The sequence below is a fragment of the Eufriesea mexicana genome, unplaced genomic scaffold (genome assembly GCF_001483705.2).
Source record: "Eufriesea mexicana isolate 0111107269 unplaced genomic scaffold, ASM148370v2 scaffold657, whole genome shotgun sequence".
Lineage (NCBI taxonomy): Eukaryota > Metazoa > Arthropoda > Insecta > Hymenoptera > Apidae > Eufriesea > Eufriesea mexicana.
The window spans coordinates 1,377,622-1,395,165 of NW_016908821.1; the positions used below are offsets into that span (position 1 = coordinate 1,377,622).

The 17,544-nt window shown below is 31.1% G+C and overlaps 4 protein-coding genes and 1 long non-coding RNA gene across 6 annotated transcripts in view; 3 read left to right on the forward strand and 2 right to left on the reverse strand.

Annotated features, from left to right (window-relative positions):
- Positions 1-567, forward strand: part of l(3)73Ah (polycomb group ring finger 3-like lethal (3) 73Ah) — a 1,777-nt gene extending 1,210 nt beyond the window's left edge. The window contains exons 4-6 of the mRNA XM_017898333.1: positions 1-130; positions 195-338; positions 421-567. Of these exons, the coding sequence (XP_017753822.1) occupies positions 1-130; positions 195-338; positions 421-546 (400 nt within the window). The 3' untranslated portion in view covers positions 547-567. The remainder of the gene's footprint in view (positions 131-194; positions 339-420) is intronic.
- Positions 568-2,346: 1,779 nt separating this feature from the next.
- Positions 2,347-8,537, forward strand: LOC108546364 (R3H and coiled-coil domain-containing protein 1). 2 transcript variants are annotated; one of them, XM_017898412.1, is made up of 8 exons: positions 2,347-2,555; positions 4,683-4,829; positions 5,439-5,572; positions 5,645-5,765; positions 5,867-6,809; positions 6,879-7,119; positions 7,191-7,427; positions 7,513-8,537. In XM_017898412.1, the coding sequence occupies exons 1-8, from the start codon at positions 2,476-2,478 to the stop codon at positions 7,575-7,577; spliced, it is 1,968 nt and encodes a 655-aa protein (XP_017753901.1). In that variant the 5' UTR covers positions 2,347-2,475; the 3' UTR covers positions 7,578-8,537. The 2 variants fall into 2 exon arrangements, with proteins under 2 accessions (XP_017753901.1, XP_017753902.1); XM_017898413.1 differs by lacking the exon at positions 2,347-2,555 and adding an exon at positions 3,698-3,894.
- A 331-nt stretch (positions 8,538-8,868) lies between these two features.
- Srp72 (signal recognition particle 72) lies at positions 8,869-11,454 on the reverse strand. The gene is made up of 8 exons (XM_017898313.1): positions 11,342-11,454; positions 11,112-11,229; positions 10,774-11,029; positions 10,227-10,706; positions 9,787-10,149; positions 9,410-9,714; positions 9,124-9,336; positions 8,869-9,031 (listed from the first exon to the last, which is right to left on the reverse strand). Exons 1-8 carry the CDS (start codon positions 11,439-11,441, stop codon positions 8,896-8,898), a joined length of 1,971 nt encoding a protein of 656 aa, XP_017753802.1. The 5' UTR covers positions 11,442-11,454; the 3' UTR covers positions 8,869-8,895.
- A 1,738-nt stretch (positions 11,455-13,192) lies between these two features.
- LOC108546299 (general odorant-binding protein 56h-like) lies at positions 13,193-14,616 on the reverse strand. The gene is made up of 5 exons (XM_017898310.1): positions 14,489-14,616; positions 13,844-13,919; positions 13,679-13,770; positions 13,485-13,590; positions 13,193-13,359 (listed from the first exon to the last, which is right to left on the reverse strand). The coding sequence occupies exons 1-5, from the start codon at positions 14,534-14,536 to the stop codon at positions 13,283-13,285; spliced, it is 399 nt and encodes a 132-aa protein (XP_017753799.1). The 5' UTR covers positions 14,537-14,616; the 3' UTR covers positions 13,193-13,282.
- On the forward strand, positions 14,498-16,367 carry LOC108546300 (uncharacterized). Its single transcript, XR_001890128.1, has 4 exons — positions 14,498-14,569; positions 14,641-14,809; positions 15,732-15,855; positions 15,976-16,367. It is a non-coding gene; the product is annotated as an uncharacterized LOC108546300 (long non-coding RNA).
- Positions 16,368-17,544: the final 1,177 nt, after the last annotated feature.

Genomic DNA, 17,544 nt, shown 5'->3' on the forward strand with positions numbered 1-17,544 from the left:
AAGAGAATTTTATAGAGCCAGAGGATTAGCTTGCCCAAAAGATGTCCTACCGAATGCTGGGGATGTTGAAGAAGAGAAGGCAACAGCAGATGCACATGCAGAATCAGATTATCACCGTACTGATGAACAAGTAAGAAATAGTTATAATTACTATGTAACTTTTCATAATACTAAAAGAATAAATATTTTCACAGGTTAATGTTTGTTTGGAATGCATAAATACAAGTTTAAAAACCTTGAAACGAAGATTTATTAGGTGTTCTGCCCAAGCAACTATTACGCATTTGAAAAAGTTTATCGCCAAGAAAGTGTTAAACGGGATGGAGAAATATCGGGATGTGAGTAAAAATTATTAAAAATTTCTATTAAAATTAAGATTACTAATTAATAATTTAAATTCTAAATTAATGATCTTTACAGATTGATATTTTGTGCAATGATGAACTATTAGGTAAGGACCATACATTGAAATTTGTTTATGTAACAAGATGGAGGTTCCGGGACCCACCTTTAAGGCTACAATATAGACCACGAATAGACATTTAAGATTAATATCTCAATGTTCGATACGCGAAAAAAATCACAAAGAATCTTGTACCTACTTTATACGTTTCCTAGTTCTATCCGTGTATTGATCGTTATAGTACTTATTTTTGTGTTCTGACACTAAAAAAATTCAATTTCGAAATTTGTTTCTTACGATAAAAGAGAAATTGCTTTACTCTCATATCTTTTTACCGTATCATCTTAACCAGTAGTCATTAGCACAACATGTTTTACCGATAGTAGTTCCATCTGCATTCAGTCATTTTTCTGTTCTTTTTTTTTTCTTTTTTTTTTTAGTTGGCGTTCGCGATCATTTGCGTATTGTTTTTAATTGAGTTACATTAACTCGTATTTTTAATGTTTATTACGAATTACTTTCTACATTTGTGTAATACGTAAGTGTAAGTAGACCAAGAAATCAAAGCGATACTGTAACAACGAGAAAATAGTTTTCGTTCTCTCACAGTATCGCTGAACGTAATTCTAAATATTTAGTTACGACATTATACTCGTCATACCCGTGACGTGACATACCATGCGTATTCTTGTATCGATTCTCTATAAATATAACATTTTTGATTTGAAAATATAAATATGCTGGTAGTGTCTGTCACGGATAAGAATTTGTTGCTTTTTCGCACACAGCAACAGAACAAAATTGCCCTTCTTCTTGTAATTTTAAGACGTGAATTTCTTTTTATACATACCCTAATTGTATATAGAATATTTTTGACAGAATTCCGATAATATTGCGCGTAGACGCAGCTTTGTATTAGAAAGAGGAAAATGGGAAAAAAAGAAGCTGGGTCCGAGCAAGAAAGATTCGGACCCCTTTAACTTTGTATGTTTATGCGCTGTACACATTCTAATTCGACCCCGAGGTTTCTCTCAATGCCGGAATACAAAAGAATTTTATCATATGTGACATATTTTCTCGAGGAATTTGATAAGAACAACGACGCGTTGAGCGAAACAGCCGGAGTACTTGTCGCTTGTAGTTAAATGAACTTGTTTCGACGAATAATGTAAAGCGAAAAGTCGCGTGATTGTATATAAATATTCTAGGGGACAAAGTGAAGTGGAATCAACTTTACGAAGTAGCGGCATTTTATGAATGCTAAGGCTTGTATGTTGTACACTATGTGTGTATCTCCATAAATTATTAAATAAATATGTTTTGTACAGTAACAACTAAACTGATTAACAAAAATCCAAATGTTAAATTATGCAAAAAAAATAAATTTATTTATAAATCATAAAATCTATTTAACAAATTTTCTGAACTCAATTACAGATAAAGCAATGTCAAATTATCTAACATTACGTGATCACCAAATTGATGCCGCGAAGTATTGTCCACAGAATACTAATTCCAATCGAATGATATAAAGAGACCTTGACGCATACTATTAAGCCAAAAAAAGAAATCGAAGTCGTAATATATTCTTTTCAGTCTTTTTTTTTCTTCAAAGGTATAAAAAGACTTGAACGACACACTTATTCACATGTACAGTATATACACAGATGTAAACGTAACAACAGCGTGTTTTTGAAATATTTTTAATTTTTAACAAAAGATTCAATGTTAATACTTACATTTTGATTCTTCAAGTCTTGAAATTAATGAATTAAAATATATAATTTAAAATGTCTAAGAAAAAATATAGTATATCAGCGAGTAAAAATATTGCACGAAACTTCGCTACGATTTAAAATGTTGCGCATGCGTAGTAATTGGACAAGCTGAAACAAATCAACGCATGCGCGATGCATTATAAAGTAGTTTGTGGTCAATGCGCGTCGAGTAGAGACCGTTGCTGCTGTCCAGCAGCACGGCAAACGTGGTTTTGTTAAATAAATTTCGATGAATTTAATTACAAGTGTTAGTAATTTCTCGTATGCCTCATTTACGTGCTGTTTCGCAGATAAATGAGCTTGCAAGACAGCCTCTTCTCCGAGGACGTGGAGCACGACGTGACTCTATTTTCAAGGGACAAGAAACGGAAAAGGTAGGAGAGTCAAACGATCACGTTTCCTGATGCAACGACGCGCCTTTAAAGGTTAGATGACTACGGTTTTTACAACGTGTCTTCAAGCATTATTCTTGACTTTCAATTTCTACAATGATGTTTATCATGGTGAACAGTGAAGCTTTCTCCGGGAAATCATTAATTGTGAAGTTTCAAAAGGTGCAATGTAAAAGTAAGTTGACGTTTGTCAATTGTGCGGGAAAATAAAATAAGACACGTCATAAATAGCATTAATTTGACGGTTCGTGAATTTTCTAGCGCTTTGGCTAGATGTTACGTGGTGCAAGTGTGTTACGTGAAAATTATTTACAGCCTTGACATACAAATAAAATTGGAATTCAAAGGCAATTAGAATTGATCTTCGGATTTAAGATACCGTATAACTGTTAAAAAGCGTGCGATAAAGTATTGACTTCTTTTGTGGCCTCCGAACGGAATATTTATAAATATCTCAACCTGAAGGTAAATGGTTGGTATCGTTTTCCAGACGACGTTCTTGGTCGCTACTACGTGCGCCTTTAGACGGTTCCGTTACGTTAGTGATTCTCCGTTTCTTTTTAGCATGCCCCGCGTACTTCGAACGTTAACGTATTTTTCTTTTTTTTTGGTTGACCACATATTTTTAGCGTACTACATAGTATTTTGGGGATCATAAAAGATTAGTAAGTCATTGGCGACTTATTTGAGAAAAATAACAATACATTTAATCGGTTTTTATGCATGTACATTATATATTGATACTTTTATCATTTTTTTTTTCGATTAGCATTATATCGGATTTTAATTAAAAATGCGCCTTACTTGAAACTTATAGTAAGAAGATATTGGTTAAATAGTACTTCATATATGACGGAACTTGCATATGTCGTTGGATAATGAAAGAAAATTTATACGAAACGCAAAGTATAATGGAACGCATTATCTTCACCAACGATGATGAAAATAATGAACCACGATTATACACGATTAACTGTCCCTGCAAACATTATATAAGAACACTGTAATACGTGAAATTTCCTAACCGACCAATATACAATCCAAATATTTCTTAAAATTAAATTACGTAAAAAATGTTCATACTGTTTAATAATAAAATTAATAAAATTCTAATACTGGATTTAAAAAGACTAGAAGAATTTTTTAAATTATGATTACGCGCCATATTGCATAATTGTTAAAATCACATGCAAAAGGAACAACTGGACGATTTTGAATGCCCTCTGCACGGATAATTGTTAACCTATGGAGTGTAACTGGTCGCTTAACGTATGTCACTCACGTATACGCCTGATTACGTGAACCACGCAACACTTACGAGGTACACAGCACTTTGTTTCTTCTTTGTAGTTCAAGGCTCGTCGATTTAGTCGATTCTAAAACGTAATTAACAGATCGTAGCCGCGAAACGTCGATTCAACGACCGAATCGCGAGAAAGAGAAGGACGGTTGCTTTGTTCGGCCGGTTGAAGTTGATTTCTTTTTCTTCTTGGCTTTCATATCTGCAACGGAGAGAAGCACAGAGAACCACGATTTACCACGCTACACGCTTCGTTCCACCTGAACGGTCGGCATGTAATTTAACTACGTGAAACGCCGTTAAGGTGAAAATTTATCTTGTTCCCAGCATCCTCGCGCAATCGTTTATTTACCTCTCGAAACAAGATTACTCCGCCAGATTGCGAGAGTGCGTTTCCTGTTTCCTACCCCGCGGGATTATGTGCGCGCGCCTTCTAATGGTTCCAATGCTTTCTAAAAACATCCGGTTACGACGTTACACATAATAAATTCCGCTTTATCCGATGTTTTATACCGGTCGAACGTAATAGCCGGTTTCCATGGAGCGTGATTATGTGAAATGTTAACGAGGTCGTAACACCATTGGTGGAATGTAACCGAAAGAGTGCGCAGCTATTCGGGTGTAAAGATGGCTCTAATTTTAAGGAAATCAACGAAGGAGAAAGTGAAACGTTATGTAAAAGTTAACCGGCATGTGTTCATCTGACACGATACGGCAAACTGGCCCGTGGCAAGGCGGTTACGTTCACCCATTGGCCGTCCAGTCTCACTTTCAGCCGCGATTGTAACGTGTTCTTTTCACTTTTACAGGGTACTCGTCTTTCCACCTGTAAACAACTATCGGAGGTACATCATACATCAGTTAGTACAAGATCGTTTTGCCGATTTGCATACGTTCTCGATCGGACAGGGTTCTGCCAGGCGGACCGTCGTTTGTTACAAGAGTGACGTGATAAGGTATTGGAGTGTCTATTATCATTTTAGTGACATAGGAGCTGAACAATACTCCAAGTGTTGAATTTCATCGTCCCCTGCTGCGAACCGACTATTGAAATATCTTTAAATAATCTATTGATAAAAGGTGTACCGATGACGATTGATATATCATAGTTTAGTGAATTCTGTACAAATACATAGCGTGTGTCTTACAAAACTTGTAAGAAATACATTAATTTTTATATAAAATTGTTATAACATTGCTGTGACAGCAGACTGTGATATTTCGATATTTAATGGTGAAACAGACTACAATTTTTCATGTAAGATTTGGTATCATTTTAATTATGATTAATTTGAAAATGGTATTAATATTAATATCAATTTCTTCGAAAGTAGAACGAGTTCTAAATTGAATCAGGTTTATGCGAAATTCTCAAACAGTCCTAATACTGTTATGAAATGGATTTACAAGAATGGTATTCTTACGGCGTAGCAGCGACAAACGAAAGTGAAACTGACCGACTCAAGGTCGCGCAACGTAGTACTCAAATGCGTCAGAACTATTTAGCTAATTTAGAAGAAAAAAAAAAGATTAATATGAATAATTTCTTATTTTCGATATTCAAGGGACCCGAAATTGAATGGTGAACAGTGTAAATTAGATTGTGCAACGAAAGGTATTGGTTCGTTGGTTGAGATGGGCGTCGAAGGTCGACGATCGCCCTCTGCATCTCCAGAACGTGTGCGAGTTCAAAGACAAGGTAATAAAGAAATTTCTTTTGCTTGAAAACTCAGTGTGAAGTTAACTGACATTGTGGTTCGGTTTTTTTTAGCAAAATCAACGCCAGCGGTTGAACTCTATAGGCCACCAGCTGCTAGGAAATCTAAAAATGAACTTCAAACATGCGTGGACCAAGTTCAAGTGCAACCAACTGCGGATTCATCTGCTATAAAGTAAGAAATATCATAAAAGTACCTTTTTCTTTTTATAATTCAAATAAAAAATTATAATTATTTTTTAACATATTACATTTAATAAATTTCATCTTATAAAGAACTTCACGGCAAAAAAGACCGGATCGTGCAGTTTATGTACCGAGACATCGTAGGAGTTTGGAAACAGAAGGAAGTCCTCAGCCATCAGAATCTACTCGTATAAATCGTACAACTAAGGATAACTCGTTCTTATCTTCTACTTTTCATGGACAATCAAAATCAACTTTAAATGTTAAAGAAGTAGATACGGATACGCAACAAAGCATAGAATGTGCGAAAAAGGGATCAAATATATGCTTTGATAAAGATCAAGACACTATGGAATCTGAAGTAAATTTGTGTTTTCAAACAGATTCAAAAGATACAGATTCTTTGATTGTATCAGAAATACCTATGATAGAAGAAACTTATAGTAAAGAAATGATTGAGCAGTTCGACAGTTCAAATGAAAATGTGCCAAATGATTCGAATAGTCCTGCTGCTCTTGAAGATAAATGTGAGATAACTGATGATCTTCAATTACAAACTACTGAAGAGCAAGAAGTATCTAATAATTCTAGTGAAAATAAGAATAATTTAAACTCAGTTGAAACATGTATATATAGTGAACTTAATGTTAATGAAGAAATAGACAGATCTGATAAATATAAGGACAATGTTATTATAACTAATTCGACCGAAAATAATAACAAAAATAATGTGGAGCTTTTAAGTAAAGATGAAATAACGAATCAAAAGAACACGCAAATGATGCATCGCAATATGGTGTCAAACGTGTTAATTATCTCAGATAGTGTACAGAAGGAAGCAGAACCTGTTAAAGTAGTCATTCCTGTTCCTATAACACCAGCAGAGAAGAAAGTGAAAAAAGTTGTACGACAGAAAAGCAAACCCGCGCCACCACCTTCTCCGCCTATTAAAAAAATTAACAGGGATGAATGTGACTGGGATAGTTTATTTGATGACAATGGTGATTGTTTAGATCCAACACTCATCGAGGAGGCAAGTATTTAACAATTTGCCATTTTTTAGTGTAAGAAATGAATTTGTTTTTAATTTCAATTACTTCAGTTAACATCAGCTGTTGGCAATGTTATGATAGAACAACCAAAAAGTGATTATAAACCATACACCAAACACATCGAAGTATCCAGCGACGAATTTGCTCATGTTGTTGAAATTTACAATTTTCCATCAGAATTCAAAACCAGCGATTTAGCAGCCGTTTTTAGTCCTTTTAAAAATGGCGGTTTTGAATTGAAATGGGTAGATGATACTCACTGTCTTGGAGTCTTCAGTAGTCCTCTTGTTGGTAATTAGAAACGATTTAATGTTACATTAATATTGTAATTATTGGGTACCTACTTAAATAATCGATTTTAGCTGCTGAAGTATTGGCATCTGATCATCCGTTTGTTAAAACAAGACCTCTAAGTGAGGCTACTGCTTTGAGCAAAACGAAAGCGAAAAGAAGCGCAGAATTTTTACAACCTTATAGAAGTCGTCCAGAAACTTGCGCGGCATTAGCCAGACGATTAGTTACGGGTGCTCTGGGAGTGAAATTAGCCACTGCTAGGCAAGAACGTGAACACGAGAAGAATATATTACGTGAGGCTAAAGGTAAATATTATTTATATAGAATGATTCTTGATATATACAATAAATTTTGAAATCACAAAAAATAAGATAACCCTTCTGTTTCTAGAAAAACGTAGATTAGCAAATAAACAGCGAGAAGATGCCTGGGAAGGCATTATTCCCGAAAAGTAGCATTATTTGTTGCAAATGTAATGTTCATACATTGAAAATTATTTACATTATTGTGTAAGTGTTTTATAACATTTACATGCATTTGTGCCTTACTCATCTATTCTTATCCGTGACAAACTATCTTTTTTGTCAAACTGATTTGGCGATTGGTTTTGGGAACATGGGAGATTGCTTGCCAATAGATGAGTGTGGCATGACAAAACTATCAAGAAATGGATATACATACTTGCTTAGGTACTGGTAAAGTGAATTTTCCAGTGCTTGTTTATTTTCTACGTATTATGCATATCACGATATTCAGACCAGATGAATGAGCGTGCCTGTTGTACTATTTTCTAATGGAAGGGTATTAAGTATTTTAAGTAAACCTCTAGATGAGGGCAATTTACAGCCTTGACATATTAGAAAAGTATATTAAAAAAACAGATGTAGAAGCGTTTTATGATATATACGGTTATTCTTACCTCGACAGTTGCCTCTGTTATAAATTTATATATACACGACAAACAATGCTGTGTTGTGCAATGATAATACGAGACAATAAGTTAGAATGGTAGAGAACGAAGATATCCTTTTACACATGCACGCGTGCGTGCACATACATCGATATACTACAATGATATGTAATCGAAGTGTGTCTTCACAGAATTATGATTTCACAACAATGAAATTATACGGAAATACAATGTGGCATTTTATTATTATACGTAAGATTATTGTAGTTATGAATCATGCCACTTATTATATTACATATACATATATAAATCTGTTACATGAATGTTAAAAATTTGACGCACAATCATGATCTATCTACATAGATTACAAATTTACTAAGAGAAAAAAAGTTCGAAACAGATTGTATTTTTATATACAATTGTTACCAACAGAGGAATAAAGATATGTATCGCCAAATCCTAGTCAATGTACGCAAGAAACATGTTACCTATATTGTATATTATATTGCCGAATTTTGTCCGAAGTTGACAAAAGGATTAAAAAAAAAAAAGGAATAAAAATATTTTATGTACCATATGGTCTGTGTATATTTTCAATCCACATAGAACTTAATTACATTTTAATTTAATAATAAATTCAGAAGTTAACAATTTATACTGATTAAATGAGATTGGTATCAAGTATGTTCATTTAAAAATGGCAGTATTTTATACTGTACAATATGCACAGCAATTAAAAAATGTGTATAATTGAAAAAGCTATTCGATTCATTAAACAGATGTATTGTTCAATCATCCATTATTTTAGCAATATACAAATATTATATATTTCGGGTAAATGTAACGAAAATACGAATTATTTATTACCATTTTCCGCCTTTTTTCTTCTTTTTCTGTTGAACTTTACGTTGTTGTTGTCGTGGACCGGAACTTTCTACCGCTGGACTATGTCGTGGATTAGGAGAAGGTTTTGCATTTGTAGGCATTTTAGTAATGTCACTGTAACAGGTAATGGCGAGCAAAATTATCAATTGTATTTTTTCCTTTTTTTCTTTTTTAAATTAAAAAATGTATATCTTTTTAATACATACTACATATCACTAGCCCCGGTTGCAACACCTTGTGTACCCTTCATTGTAGCATCTCGATTTCTTCTGTCCCGTTTCTTCCTAAATCCGCTTCGCTCGTGTCTAGGTAACCATCGTTCGGGATCAGGTGGAACATTTGGATCATAATTTTTAGGTAATTTTCCTTTACGTTTACGTTTCTTGCGTTTCTTTTGAGTTACATCAACTGCTAATTTGCTACAATATATAATTGTAATTATCAATTGAGATAGTTTTACTATCACAATTATATTTAAGGGAGAATACTTACCCAGGGGATGGTTCTATCTTTTTCTTAATCACCTTAGTGCCAATTACCCAGTTACTGCTCTCCAAAGCATCAACATCAGTTGTTTCAGCCAGATCATGAAGTGGTGGTAAACGTTTTGACAGAAGTTGTGCCTTTTCAGGACAAAACTGTACATATGCTACTACTAATTGCGCCAATGTTTTGGTATCACAAGGTGAATCGTCTACCATTTCTTGTAAAATGTCAGCTGCCATTTTAATTTCTCCTCCGCGTAAATAGAAGTCAGCAGCTTGCCTCCACAATTCCCCTAAATTAGCAATAGTTTCCTAAAAATAAATATTAAGTCAGAAAGATATTAAATTAAATTGGGAAAAAGAAATAAAATTAAATATGCTTACTTTATTCTTCTTATAATAATTAACTGCATTTTTTAGTGCTGCCGACGCTTTTTCGCGATTATTATCAGCCATATGAAGCGTTACAAGTGCGCTAACTATGCCAGGTAACGATTTATCTCTTTCGCTCAGATTCTCAAGAATATCAATTGCCTCTTGTCTCTCATCTTGACTTAATAAAAGCTGCACACAAACTAGTTTCATTTCTAATTCTTTATCTCCAACTGCATATTGTGTTAACAGACTTGCTGCTTTCTTTGCTTCACCTTCTTTTCCAAGTTGTACTGCTTTAACAAACATGGCATCTACAGCCAGTGCAGGATGATCCTTAGCAAGTTTATTGCAAAGCTGTTGACACTGTTCTGCCTGCAAGCATGTAAGATATAAAGTAATGAAATGTGAACAATAGCAATAAAATATGACATTAATGAACAAGTTTATACCTGATCAGTGTACAAAGCTAGCAGACACTGATTATATGCAATGTTTTTCCTTTGTCTAGAAGTTAATTTATGTTCTAAACTATCATGAGTGGCACTTTTCATTCTCTTTTTGCTATCAAATACATTTTGATCTTTATTGAGGCACACAAGGTTATTGCTTGCCACTGCTACTAAAGCTATATCATCTGGTTTTGCTTTTAAAGCAGAAATATATAATGCTTGAGCTTCTTTCTCACGACCTTGAAGTTGAAGACAACACCCAAGTTGAACTCTAATAATTCCCAATTCATCTTCTATTTCTTCTTCAGCAACTCCATCTTCTTCCAAACCTTCTTTACACATCTTTTCAGCTGCTTTAAGCTTCTTTTCTGCCTCAATTAAGGCAGCCTTATCACCTTTGCTACCTTGTGCAATCAAGCGACAAGCTGCATTATATATTAATTCATATGTATCTTCACGTAATACAGGAACTTCTATGTTCTGTTTAAGAAAATATATAGAAAATAATTCAAATATATTCAAATGATTTTAGTTGTTAAATACATACAGAATCCTCAACTTGCAAATTTACAACTACTGCTGCAAGATTAGCTTCCCTTTCATCCTCATACTCATCATGGGAATTTTTTATAATGTCTCTATATACAGAGAAACATTCTTCATATTTTTCAAGTCTGTATAATATTTGAGCCTTGAGGTCTTTAAGTTTGAGTGATGGATTTGGGACATTTTCCACTATTTTTAAAGCTTCAGCTACCTGATTCAATCGATATAAACAATATGCTTTCTCAAAATCTAAATTGCTACAAAAAAGAAGTTTGTTTACTTTTAGAATTACATGAAGTAAATATTAATCGATATAGTATTAATATAAGAAAAACATACACCGACAGCTTTGGATTCTTAATAATAAATTGCAGTGCATCACTGAATTTAGATAACTGAATGTAACAAATAACTTTACAATGGAAAGCAGCTTCTTCGTCTTGGGAAATACTTAAAACTGAAAAATATTTGATTTTTTAGTATATGCTGTTTTCTAAAAGTAGGACACAGGTTATGTTGCTAGTAAATTTTTGAGATCAAATGCAATTTATAAATTCACGAAAACTCACTTTTATTAGCAATTTTTATAGCCCTTTCATATTCTCCATTTGGACCTAATTTATTTAGTTCTCCATACAATACAAAAAGATTGTTTTCCTTTGTAGCCATGTTGCTCACTTTGCGAGCGTGTCCAACGTGGAACTAATTTAACTACCTAATACAGCATAATATCCCAATAACTCCTTCAAAAGGAGTTATTACTTATGAAATATAGTTTTTCGTATAACAGGATTGGATATCATTTAAAGTATTTGATATAAATATTATTTGAAATAATAATTCAAGTAACTCACTCTAATTAGAAATTTGTTATATTACCAATTAAATTTATTTATTTAATAATATCACATAGATTTTTTCGTTATTTTAATTTAACTGAATGTAATATTACTTTGACACAAAGCATCAAAAATGTGATAAATGCAATAATAAAAGGATTGATTATTGGAGAAATAAAATGGAATGCTATATAAGGAACGAAACTAAGTTGAATCTTTATATACCTCATTATCATAAAATTTTAATTAATTTGTTAAAAGTTTTAGAAAATTTATTGTCATTTTGTAATTTTTGAATGTACAGATTTGAAAAATAATCAGATATAGAAGAGCTTAAACATGAACGTGGTATAGTATAGAACTGAAACTCAATACATTTTTATGTCAATTTGAGGAATCTAGATTCTTTTACGTAGGTGTCATTACCTTATTCTTCATAGATCATAACACAACAATTGGTTAAAATTAAAATCGAATTGTGAAAATTATTGAACTTTCTATAAAAATAAATATGTAAAAGCATTTAAGCACAATGTTTAAAATTTAAAATGAATTGCAAATATCATAGTGCGTAGTTCTATACTAAGTTTTTTACACTATCAATAAAAAATTGCTTATTAAACATAATATTTTACATTATGAAATATTGTTTCAAATTATGTAACGTGATAAGCTGTGAATAATATGAATTGTGGCTAACTATTGTTGCTGTTTCCAACTTACTTCCGTGAAATCTATATTGTGAATAAAGTGATATTACGATTCAGGCGGGAATTACACTACCATTGCAAATAGTATGATTTTTCTCTATATTCTTATATATTCTCTTAACTGTTATATCTTTATTATAAATTTATGCTTCCTAAAACTTGTTGAAATAGTAAATGTAAATGATTTATTTATATTGGCAAGTCAAAACAGTTAATATTTCCGTATTACTATTTTTCAACCTATAGGTATATACAAATATTTTTATCTTTCCAAAATAAGAATATTTATATAACAGTTAAGAATCAAGCTACTATTGTCAAACAGAAGTAGTCGTAATGCGTATAAAAATTATAGTTCGTGCGAAGTTAAAAATATCGAAATATGGAAAAAATACATTTATACATTATTTTAGTATATAATAATTCAAAAATTTAAAAATTTTAGTCGTATAAACCTCAAATTTTGTCCATTGCATTTTATATCGATATATTTTCTATATTTTACATCAGACATATGCATTGTTTGACATTTCCTTTAATTTGGTATTTATTAAACATATAAATCTAATAACTTTAATAGACTTAGTGAGCGCAACATCTAATCTTTTTTAGGTTGTTAATTCAGTTTACATAACACGAAGTCTTATAAGATGTTAAATATATACCTTTCTGTTATTCAACAGAGTATCGATATCGCCGGTGATGCCGACATATTTAAATTTCAAGCAGCCTGATAAATTTTAATTAGAAAAAAAAGTATAAAAATATTTTCTCGACTCGACAGCAATTTAGAAAAAGTTAAATAAAAACTTATATCTAAAATGGATAAATGAAGGAAGACGTTGAGTAATTATAAGTTATTAATTTATTAATTTAAATCTTCAAATATTTTGTGCCAGTTTAAATACGAAATACATCTAGTTATTGATCGAATCGTTTAAAATTGACAGTTCCCTGTTTATTACAATACTTGGAAGGACTTATTCTTCATGAAACACAGCATCAAGTTGGCGGCCTTCCTACAGTCATTTGGACCGGCTGTAATAAAGTTATGTATTAATATAATAAATAACACAAACAACAGATAACATAACAAATAATAAATAACTTGTTTAATTATTAAAATGAAGCGCAAGATTTTTTAGTGTTAATTTTTTACTTACTTGTATCTTTGCATTTGTTAATTACATCATCGATCTGATCTTGAGGTACATCAGCTGGAGCTTTTTGTCTGGCAATTTCTGTATTGATGGTTCCGTCCTCGTTCATCTGATGCAAAAATTAAAATAATTTTATTTTCTCTTACATACAATTTTATATATTTTATATAGAATTTTTCTTCATATATAATTCTTACGATTTTTATCTTTTTCAGTATACAAGAGGCGTAACAAGCCAATTTCTCATCATCTTGAGCGAAAACACCCTTTTTAGCGTTGTCAACTGCCTCTGAAGAGCAAATAATATTTATTAAAATTTTTCGTTCTATTATTTACAATCTGTATTACTATTTACAACTTACGCGGATCAACACCAGTTTCGGTGATACAAGCTGTCCTGTATTCTGCCAATTTAGTCTTTTGTTCGTCCGTGAGTGCCTACAAAAAATGTATAAAAAATATTAAGACGGGATAATATAAAACACAACTACATATTTACGAAGAATGTTATGATTACACGAATATTTTGAGTCTAAAATTTAAAGAAATGGTGTAATATAAATAAATATCTTTTTTCTTAATATTTTATAATTTATTTTTGAGAATTATCAATTCACATAAAAAGGTCAAAGATCTAGGTGTAAATTATTATTTCTTCTTTATCTTAAGTATATAAAAATTATGGTTTCGTTTACTAATGATGATTTCTTATCGTATAAAAACAAACCTCAAAATTATCGCTGAATTCAATTTAGATTTTAATTTTGAGTATTTGAGTACTGAGACTTCTCTACTCGTATTATTTGTAAGCATTGTTTCTCAGCGGTTTCAAATTTGTAATATTCTAAACTTTATTCTGAATCTTTTTCAGGAAGTAAGATAGAAATGAATCGTTCAACGAGAATCCAGCAAAATTGTACGTACTATTCAACATAAAAGTAGTAACACAAATTTTTAACAAAGTGATGAGAGATAAAGCGGAAAATGCAAGAGGTGTGAGAATTTACCAAGGCACCGACGAGGCATAAGGCAAAGACGACGATGATGGTCTTCATGTTTCTTTTGGAGATATCGGCGAGCTTGAGGATGTAAGATTTGCACGAATGTTCACTGAGAACTGAATATACATTGAATGTTCGACGTGTTTTTATACTTATAGGTACGATCACTAACGGTGGTACGTCCCATTCTTCTCCCTCCATTGGCTCTGACAAATGGTTCTGTATTTGTCAGATGGAAGTTTACCGATATTTTGCTCTTGGTGAACCATCATAATATACGTAGATTACATAACGGAAAGGGAATGTTTGTTGATGCTAACAAAATTTGTGGGTATTTTGTTCTGTTTTTAAAGTCCTTGAAAACGAAAAATGTCGGATCTGAAATGATATTACGATGCAAACATACAAGTTGAATTTCATTTAAATAATGATTGATATTTTGTTATTCTTTTTTTTTAATCCATGTATAAAGAATGTTTGTAAATTGGTTGTAAATTGCGTGTACAATCTAATTCTTAGAAATAGATAGAAATATTCATATTTTTTCCGGGTAAACTCACACATAATACAAGATATAGAAATTTCTGTCTCAAAAAGCATTAAAATTTATAAATTTAGTCGAATTCTGAATCGATAAGTTCACGATTCGTGATTAATCTTGCCATCATTTTACAATAATAATTAATCGTGTTATAATATTGTTACCTAGACATAGAATTTTATGAAGTCTTTTGTTTGATTAGTTAATGAAATAAAATCTTTAATTTCTCATTATGATATCGAATAATTCCATTTCTTTGCAAATAATATTCTCGAAATAACAAAATAAATTCATTTATATCTTTAATAATAAATTTCAGAAATTTAATAAAAATGTATATTTTATATTTATAAATATATTATATTTAACCAAATATTATATAAATATAATTAATTATTATATAATTATTATATAAATATTATATTATTAAATAAAACGTTATACCATATTATACCAAACGTTTAAACAATAAAAAAAAAATAGTGATTCAGCAAAAAGTATTATATCATTATTCAAAACATTTATTGGAAGGCCGTATCGATAAAAGTTTGTCCTATTCATATTTCGACATGATTATTTTCGTATGTTCCTTGTTCAAATTGCCCAAAGTAAAATACATAATTCATGAGCACGATCGACAGCTTATACGTACAGCTTACTACTAGATCTCATTGCTAAATTAATTATACATACACGTGATTTTTACAGATTATTCTTCATTCAACTCGAAGGACATGGTTAAATTTGTAATACTATACTAACGTAAAAGGATCCTCTGATGGTTTTTTCAGAATCAATTATGCACTATAATTATTCAAGCATAATACAAGTGGTATGTATTGAGCAATTATATCATCTTTGGAGAATAGTTATTCATTCTTGCTTAATTTCTTGCGTTTAAAGAATATTTATATTGTATACGTGTATATATGTATGTGTATTTAAATTTTAGGGAACTCATAAGCAGCAATAAATTGATGGACAAACTCTTCAAGAGGACATAACAGGACAGATTCCACGAATGTTCATAATACCACTATCAAAAATGGAATTTATGATTTTATAAACTGGAAAAAAATGAAGATAAGCGAGAGAGTCAAAAGAAATGATTAATTAAATTTTAGATAAATTAATTTACCAGTGTCAATGGATGTGCGCATAATTCAGTTGCGAATTAAATAGTTCCTATTGCTAGACAGCATTGAACTTGTCATTGAATGATATTTAGGATAAAATATTGGAAAGATATATTTTACTTTAACATCATACAGTAATATATTATTTCTATACATGTGAACTCGCTCCAAAACGTGGACCGATAAAGCGTGATTTTCTGAGAGTCAGGCGCTGCACAAAAAAAACAATAAATGTAATATATATAAATGTATATAAAAGATTTCATTCTCACAAATTAAAAAGAAAAGAAATTACTTTTATCATATCCATTGAGATAGTAGTATGGATCACAAACTTGCTATATATTAATAACGAAATGTAAATAGTTTTGTTATAACAAGAACTATTAAACGATTCAAAGAAATCGTTACATGCAATCTTCTAGTGACGATGATCTTTATTATCTTATTATAATTATAAGTATCCTTTGTCTTATTTCTACTGCTTTATGACTGAATAAGCACTAAAAAAACAATGCATAATCAATGATTAAAGTACGATTATATCGTGCGTCGAATTGAAATTAGAATGTCGTTTTGTATCTTAAACTATTTCCTGAACAAGTTGAAATGCACTAGAAATAGTTAAAAATGAAATAAAAATTATTCATAAATTTAAACAATCCTGAAATAAATAAAAAAAATTATTTTAAATAATTAAGTAAAAATAATATGTTTGTAATTAGAAAAGGATTAATACAAGAAAACTATAACCATTTTAAGAAATTAATAACTACAATGCTGTTTCATAAAGAACATCTTCAGTTCTTCATCAGATGCTTTAATTAAAATATAGCTGATTTAAAGGGCAAACCAAGGAGAACAAGTAATCACATAGACAAAAATAATTGTAATAAGTACCGAATATCGTTACTGTTGAAATAAGATCATGCTGGAAGATTGTGGTTAATCATCACTGATGCACAGGAAATTACTAATAACACGTTAAATGCACTTTAATCATGCTAATTAAAATTTATTGAAAGGTATAAATGTTTATCATAATTACATTATATTTATTACAATTGTGTAATTTAAACAGAAAAACCGTTTAGTATGAACCATTTTAAAAAATTTTTGTCACTTTTAAATGTCTTTTATTAAAAAATTATATATCCTCTAATTGTGAATTCTTATGCAACATACATTAATATTACAATTTTATCTTCATAACAAAGTTTTCAGGGAATAAAATGTTTTATCTAGTGACACACGTAAGGTTATCGTGTGTGTGTTTTAAATATTTTGCATCATTAAGCAGTAGATTAAAGTTGAAACTTTCTACTTTAATTATCATTATTGTTATTATCCACTGTTCTATTCTGTGTCACGAATAATTTTTGGCA